Source organism: Geotrypetes seraphini, chromosome 4 (assembly GCF_902459505.1).
Source record: "Geotrypetes seraphini chromosome 4, aGeoSer1.1, whole genome shotgun sequence".
Taxonomy (NCBI): domain Eukaryota; kingdom Metazoa; phylum Chordata; class Amphibia; order Gymnophiona; family Dermophiidae; genus Geotrypetes; species Geotrypetes seraphini.
Genome location: NC_047087.1, coordinates 256,886,868 through 256,894,594, shown reverse-complemented (window position 1 = coordinate 256,894,594; position 7,727 = coordinate 256,886,868). Strand labels below are relative to the sequence as shown.

Sequence of the window (7,727 nt, the reverse complement as noted above, 5' to 3'; positions counted from 1 at the left end):
TGGATAGGCTAGAGTGGGTCTCTGAATGATAGCTTCAGTAATTGGAGAACCTAATGCTAGACAGACTCTGTGGTGTATGTCCTGAAACATTGGTATCTTATATTTACTTCCTCTCCTGTACTCCACCTCTGAGCATCCAGGGCAGGATTAATTCATCGAGGGCCTCTAGGCACACAAGTACACTGGGCCCCCTGCCTCGCCCCACCCCACCCCACCATGCGCCCAGACGGAAACAGGAAGCTGCATCAGAGGGAAGCTTTGGGCAAACAGCACCGCTTGCACAATTACAGTTCTTGTTGCCTTTCTTACCCACATTGCTTGCTTGTCTTACTTTCCGTCGATGGGGGGGGGGGGCGTTACTGATCGGGGTGAGGCCCGCATTGCCGATCGGGGGGGCCTGCGTTGCCAATCGATGCTGGAGGGGCCCATCACCGTTTGGAAAAAACAATGTTGATGCCCTCCTTCATCAGGCCCTAGGCACGTGCCTACTTGGCCTATTGGTTAATCCTGCCCTGCCTGCATCTGCACCTTCTACATATGACCATAGCAAAGTAGGATTAAGGCCAGCTGAACTAATGCCTAAGGGATAACCCAACAACCCCTGGTGGAATTCTGCACATGCCAAATCACAGTTCACATAAACAGTTGGGTCTAAGCCACATCCCCCTGTGCAGCAATTTTCCTTTCCTCCCTGTCTCCCATCCCCCTGTGCGGCAGCACCCCAACCATTCTCCCACTGTGAAACCTGACATACCTCTGGGCCTCCCAAAGCAGCAATGGCTGGTCTTGAAGAGGCAGTGCTGTGAACAGGCTGATTGCAGCTTAACTCACCAGGGCTTCCCTCTGCTGAGTCATCATCAACGTCATCAGTAACAGCAGCAGAGGGAAGGCCCTGGTGGGGCAAGCCATCAGCAGCCCGTTCAGAGCTTTGTCTCTGCTGAACAGTCCCTGCTGCTGCTTTAGAAAAGCCTGGAGATATGTCAGGTCTCACCAGAGATGACGTTTTGGTCATTGAATGGGTGAGTCTGATTTTTTCAGACAACAAATGGATTCGAATTGATTCACCGAAGTGAATCGGGCAGCACTACTCTCCGTTCTCTAGCACTGCCTGTAGCCTTCTCCACCAGGTTCCTTTGCCAGTCTGGCCAAAAAGTTACTTCAGAGGGGGGATGGACTGCAGCAGAACAGTGCAGAGAGGACCCTGGCAGCGCTGGAGAATCACTACATGTATCGGTGCCCTTCTTGTATGAAGTGAGGGGGGCTTTGGATCCTGGTGGGGAGCTGTGAGCTGCACAAGAAGTCCTACTCCCAATTTTTTTTGGGGGGGCATGGCCCCCTTCCCCTATTCCAACACCTATGGGTTTGGCATTTGGAAGAGTTAAAAGCATGATAGTAAAAAATTCTTGTTGTACCCCCCACTTCCCTTGGTGCCCTAAGCACTTGTTTATTTTGCTTAATGGTTACTCCAAGGCTGCCTCCACATCTGCATGGTTATCTTACATGCAAGCTGCAGCAGAAAGTCTCAGTTTATGGAACAGCAGTCTCAGATCTTTTCTCCACTCTTTAATAACTATTCCCCCCCCCCCTTTTTTTTTTTTTTTTTTTTTTACAAAGCCGCGCGGCAAACGCTCCGACGCCAATTAAATCCCTATTGGCATTGGAACGATTATCGCGGCTTTGTAAAAGAAGCTTAAAGTAGAACCTACAAGTAGCTTCACCCCTAAAATTACATGTCCCACGTTTTTTGTTTGTTTGTTTTTAGCGGGACGGGGGAGGGAATCCAACAAGGAGCAGGCGCAGTAGCCGTGACTACGGAAACGGAAGCAGCACTGGCTGCTTTTCAAGGCAGGCAATAGTCCATTTTGATGCGCATGCGCTGAAGAGGGCTGCCTTTGCTCCACATTCTCTTTTTGCAGTATTGGTGGGAGCTGAATGCAGAAGCAAGGAGAGAGAGAGGAGGGGGAACTGTGGCTCATTGTAAACGACAGCGAGGTAAAAAAAAAAAAAAAAAAAAAAGAAGAGGAGCCTCATTTGATAGGAAAACCGCTCGCTCTATTGGCAATGCTGCAGTATCCTCTCGCAGATTTGCAGTCTCATTAGCACCGGAGATGCAAGTATTTTCCGGTGCTATATGTACTTGTGAGCTTTTTGGGACACCGGGTAGCTCACCCCTTTCCCGAAGTTTACGTCTCCACTATGTGCTAAATATACCTCCAATTTAATAAGTGACCTCTTCTTTATTCTGAGCGAGTGGTTTTTGCCCAATATTAGCTTGGGGATGGAGAGGCTTTAGGATACCACAGTTCTGTTTCTGAAGCTTCTTTATTTACACGGGCAGCAGAAAAAATATGAGCGAGACTAAAATGAACTAGTGCATTGGTTTTAGTTTATTTGTATAGATGCTCGCTATTTGTAGATCGCAATCATGGATTGGTGAATACCGGGTCATTTGGTGTATAGTCTGACAAGCTCTAGTAACTGGTGGTTAAATACCAAGCAGGTCACAGCCAATAAGACGGTCTCTTGTTCTGACACTCCCCCTGACACCATGTGGGCTCGGTCAGTGATCATCCAATGGGAGTGAGAAAAGCATGCTTTCTGTAGCTTTGGTGGGCCGGTAGTAACTACTGTGTGCACAAGTCTAGCATTCTCAGCCATTTCGCAATTAACATCCAGAAAAAAAAATGTGAATGTGACTTTGGCCAGAAGAGCATCAAAGTAGTATAAGTTTAGAATGTAGATCCACAGAGCATTGCTTGGATTATCTCTTTCCAAAGATATCTGAAGTAGCAGTCGATCGATCAGCTGGTTGCTTCTTGTTCCTTGTTGTGTGACTTAAGAGATTTAAATGAAGCTTATAAATGGCAGGAGACACAGTAAGTAATAACAATCAGTTTATGTCATATTAGAATTAGAATTCATTTGAACATTTAAGATTAGGAAAACAAAAATACGTATACTGTACTGTATTTTTGTTTCCAGATAGTGATGAGCACTTAATTGAGAGGTGGGTTGTCATTCTTTCTCTTAGTTATAGTACGGTGCACTGTCGGCGGTAAATACAAACGCAATACAGTAGTCTATAAGGTGGTTTATTTTGACCCAGTTATGCTGTAACAAATAGTGTGCAACATGTAATTTCAGTTTTTATAATATGAATTTTGTACTTTTTGTACATAACACTGGAAAAAAGTAGTGCCATTTACACCAATGAATGAATGAGTTCTACTAGCTAAAGGCTGATCTGCAAATAGCTCAGAGGCTCAAAAAATAAATAGCACTTTTCATCAGTGAAAAAGAGTTCTAATTATATAATTAGTTCTGATTTTAATACCCAGTTAATTCTGCTGAAGGTTAATTTTCAACAATAATTACAGGTATGCTATTCAAGTACAGTAAAAGTATTTTTCCATGTTCTGTCTTGTACTATAGCTTTCTGGATGTGTTATTTTAGAATTGTTAAATGACATCTAGGTAACATAGTAAATGACGGCAGATAAAGACTAGAACAGACCATCCAGTCTGCCCATCAGTTATACCCATTAAAAATACATGATTAAATTAACTTGTCTCTTCTTTGATATTTCTGGGCCATAGACTGTAAAGTCCAGCTGGTATTGTCCTAGGTTCCAAATGCTGACGTTGCCGTCCAAGCTCACTTCAGCCAATCCAACCATCCCATTGTTTGCAAGATATCTACCTTAAAAATCTGGCCGCTAATCTCCTCATGTTCCAAGTTAGTGGAGTTCCCATTGATGCCCTTCCCAGCCCATCACCATATATGGGACACAGACTGTGCAAGTCTGTCCAATACTGGCCTTAGTTCTTATACATACTTCTAAACTAAACTAAAACTTAACTTTGTATACCGGGTCTTCAACCAAAATGGAGCTCGACTCGGTTAACAGTAACTAAAAGAAATGCAAAAAAGTAACGGTAAGAAGATATTAATGTGACTGATTTCTGAAGTGTTTGGCAAATAAAATATTTTTTAAAGATTTGCAAAAAGTTCAAAAGGATCAGGACACCTTAAGATAAGAGGAAGTTCATTCCATAGTTGAGAAAATTTAAAAACCAAGGATTGACTGAAATTCTTGATTTCTTGGATTCCTTTCACCGAAGTGAGGGAGAGTTTGAATTGTTGGGTGCCTCTTGCATAGGAGAATCTATAAGCATTCCATAATAAAGGGATAAGAGGGCTAAAGATACCATATAGAATTTTAAAAGTAATATATATGCACATTTAAAGTGAATCCTGAGATGGACCGGGAGCCAGTGAAGGTTTAAAAGCAAAGGAGACACATGGTCAGATTTACTTTGTCCAAAGATTAATTTTGCAGCGGTATTTTGTATCAGTTGGAGTCTTTGAAGGCAGGTCTTTGTTATGCCGAGATATAGATCCTCTGTTTATCCCACACTTTTTTTGAATTCCATCACCATTTTCCCTTGGGAAGGCATTCCAGGCATCTACCACACTCTCTGTGAAAAAAGAATTTCCTAACATTGCTCCTGAGTCTTCCTCCCTATAACCTCAAATTATGCCCTCTAGTTTTACCATTTTCTTTTCTCTGGAAAAGATTTGGTTCTATATGAATACCTTTCAAGTATCTGTATCATATCTCCCCTGTCCTTTCTTTCCTCCAGAGTATACATATTTTGGTCTTCCAGTCTCTTCTCATACTTCTTTTTGTTCAAACCCCTTACCATTTTCATCGCCTTTCTCTGGCCCGGTTCAAGTCTTTTTTTTATATCCTTCACCAGATACTGCCTCCAAAACTGAACACAATACTCCAAGTGTGGCCTCACCAATGACCTATATAGGTGAAAGCAACCTTCAAATTCATCTGCCTCAGCCCTCACATAATGGATAGGAATTGTAGTATGAAAATAAATGCATAGTTTTATTTAGAGAGGGCTACATTTTATAGTATTATTGTAGTTTCTACAGAACATGCAACAAGCCATTTATGTATGCAGGAAAGAAAATCAAGTATATTGCATAGGTAACACTAGGGCCTGTTTCTTAAAGTGCAAATCTTAAGGTGTGATAAATGCCGATGTGGCAACATGTGCCCTGCAATTACCAGAAAGGGCAGACACTTGCCAAATGGGCCTGCATTACATTCCTTGGCAGACTGAAGAATCATGTATTGTAATGTGATCCACTGGTCCTCAAAAAAGATACACAGCTGCACCTTTTACTCCTGCCCCCCCCCCCATACAGTGTTCCCCCGCTCCAGTCTCCCTCTTCAATCCTTACCTCCCCTTCTGATCTGATAACCTGGCAATTACTTTATATGGCAGGCTGACCCTTAATGATACTACCCCTAGTAGTAGCCTAATGGTACTAAGCAACATTTTGATTTCCAAAGCTTGCACAGAGTGAGAGCACTAGACTACCAGGACAACCCCTGAGTGAATCCTGTGATGGTCCAAGGGGAGGAGTCAGGTATATAGCTATGTTTGCTGGGAAGATTTTTACTCTTGGGGGAGCTTGATTGGGAGGGATTTGGGGCTTCTTTTATCAAGCCACGCTAGCGGGGTTAACGCGCGTGACTTTTCATCAGGCGCTAACCCCTGCACTGGCCTAAAAACTACCGCCTGCTCAAGAGGAGGCGGTAACGGCTAGCGCAGCCAGCAGTGTAACGCACGCTATTACGCACGTTAAACCGCTAGTGCAGCGTGACAAAAGGAGCCCTTGGTTTGGGATAATCTGATGGAGGTGAATAAGGTTGAGGAGGGGGGTAGATATGGTGATCATGGCAACTGGAGTTGTTTTTTTTTAATTAGACTGTCGATGGACAGCTGCTGCACTACTGGTCAGTAGCATAGCTGCATTTAACACCACCTCATGAGGGTTAAGGTAGTTATTTTTTAATATACTGTCTAACAGTGGAGGTTATCTAAGCAGTTTTTACATTCAGGTGGGGTCATAATATACCTAACGTACTTGGGGCAATGGAGGATTAGGTGACTTGCCCAGGGGCTAAATGAGGAAGGACAGGGCTGGGCTTGAACCCACAACCTCAGGGTGCTGAGACTGTAGCTCTAACCACTGGGCTACTCCTCCCTCAGTGTAGCCATTCTACCAGAAGTTATGACAATTATGACATGGTTACCTATTATATAATAGCTGCCATTGCCTGTCTCCCAGATTCCACTCCAGCCTTTCATGGGCACTTATTGCGGGATTTTTACATTGTGAAAGTAAAGCCCACAGTAAGTGTTTAACATCTCCCACTGTCATTTAAATGTTCTTGTCTATAACGCATTGGTTGCCATTGATCCAAGTAAAATTTAATTTGTTGCCTTCACTATTTCTTCACATGGCCACTTACTTTACTAAAAGCTAATCTTTTGTTTGTAGTTTTGGCTTTGCACTTTAATGCTGCCTAAAATAGTGTCCTTAGAATCCTTGACAAAGCCATTTCATGGCGAAACGGGTCCTGTCGGGGCAGGCTAGTGACTCTACACATTAAAGATAAGTGAAAATATTTCGTTATAAATTCTTTGAAAAATTGGAGTACATAATATATTGATTACAGTAACATTTAAGTAAAACAATGGGGAGGAGGTGGAGATTAGGGTCAATGATTGAGACTCTAACCCACCTAGTCTTGATACTACACATTTATGTGTTAAATCAAGCGGGTTTCTGAGACCTTTTACCCTCTTTTCCCATATTTGACACTTCAAAGTGGGATAATTTGTATTTGTGAAACTTCATTGGCTCCCACCACAGGAAAGCTGACCCAAAGGCAAAGTTGAGTTCACATGTTGATCTTTTCCTTCTTTAAGGGCTCCTTTTACAAAGGCGTTTTAGGGCCTTAATGTGCGGAATAGCGTGCACTAAAATGCCGCACGCACTAGCCGCTACTGCCTCCTCTTGAGCAGGCAGTAGTTTTTTGGGTACCGTGCGCTAATCCAGTGCATGCGCTAAAAATGCTTGAGTACCTGATTGTAAAACCGCTTAGATAACCTGGATAGGCGGTATATAAAAAACCTAATAAACTTGAAACTTGAAACTTAAAAACACTAACACACCTTTGTAAAAGGAGTCCATAGTCTATTTGTTTTAAGAAAGCTATGGAGCAACCGTTCTTATATAGGGCAGCTTCAGCTTAGAACACTCTTCTTGGGTCTGTCAAGAACTTTGATTCTTATCTTCAGTATCGGAGAAATTTAGGGCTCCTTTTACAAAGCCACGGTAGCGGCTGCTACTGTGGTAATTGCTCCGATGCCCATAGGGATTTAATTGGCATCGTAGTGTTTGTTGGGTGGCAGCCACTACTGTGGCTTTGTAAAAAGGGGGGGTTATAGAAATTTTTGTTTCACAAATTTTATCAAGAGGCTTAGTTGTATTTGATTGGGGTGGATTTTTTTGGGCTTTTTAATTAACTATGAGGCCCTTTTACTAAGCTGTGGTAAGCATTAACACATGCTTACCACAGGTTAAATTTCACACTACTACAATGGGTGTGTCTAGATGTCCCACAGTATTTTTAGAATTGGTGCAGGCTACCCATGTGCTAAAAAATTGGTTTTATTTTATAGCATGGGCATGTTTGGAAGCAGAGAATAGGCATGCTCTTTGCTAATCAACGCAGCTACATCGCTGTTTGCTATCCAATTAGTGGTAAATAGGTGGCAGTAATGGCCACACACTAACAGAGAAATTAGCACTTGGTTTTTAATAGGAAATATGGAAGATTATCCATTTTACAGCT

The 7,727-nt window shown here is 42.7% G+C and overlaps 1 protein-coding gene across 2 annotated transcripts in view; it reads left to right on the top strand.

The window, feature by feature from the left end:
• Window positions 1-1,823: 1,823 nt before the first annotated feature.
• Window positions 1,824-7,727, top strand: part of PANK1 (pantothenate kinase 1) — an 81,014-nt gene continuing 75,110 nt past the window's right edge. The window contains exon 1 of one of the 2 annotated variants that reach the window (XM_033943817.1): window positions 1,824-1,992. Coding sequence is in view for 1 of the 2 variants with exons in the window: in XM_033943816.1 (XP_033799707.1) it covers window positions 2,849-2,876 (28 nt within the window). In the remaining variant the exon portion in view is untranslated. Of the gene's footprint in view, window positions 1,993-2,116; window positions 2,877-7,727 lie in introns of those variants that run through there. The other variant, XM_033943816.1, reaches the window with a different exon arrangement.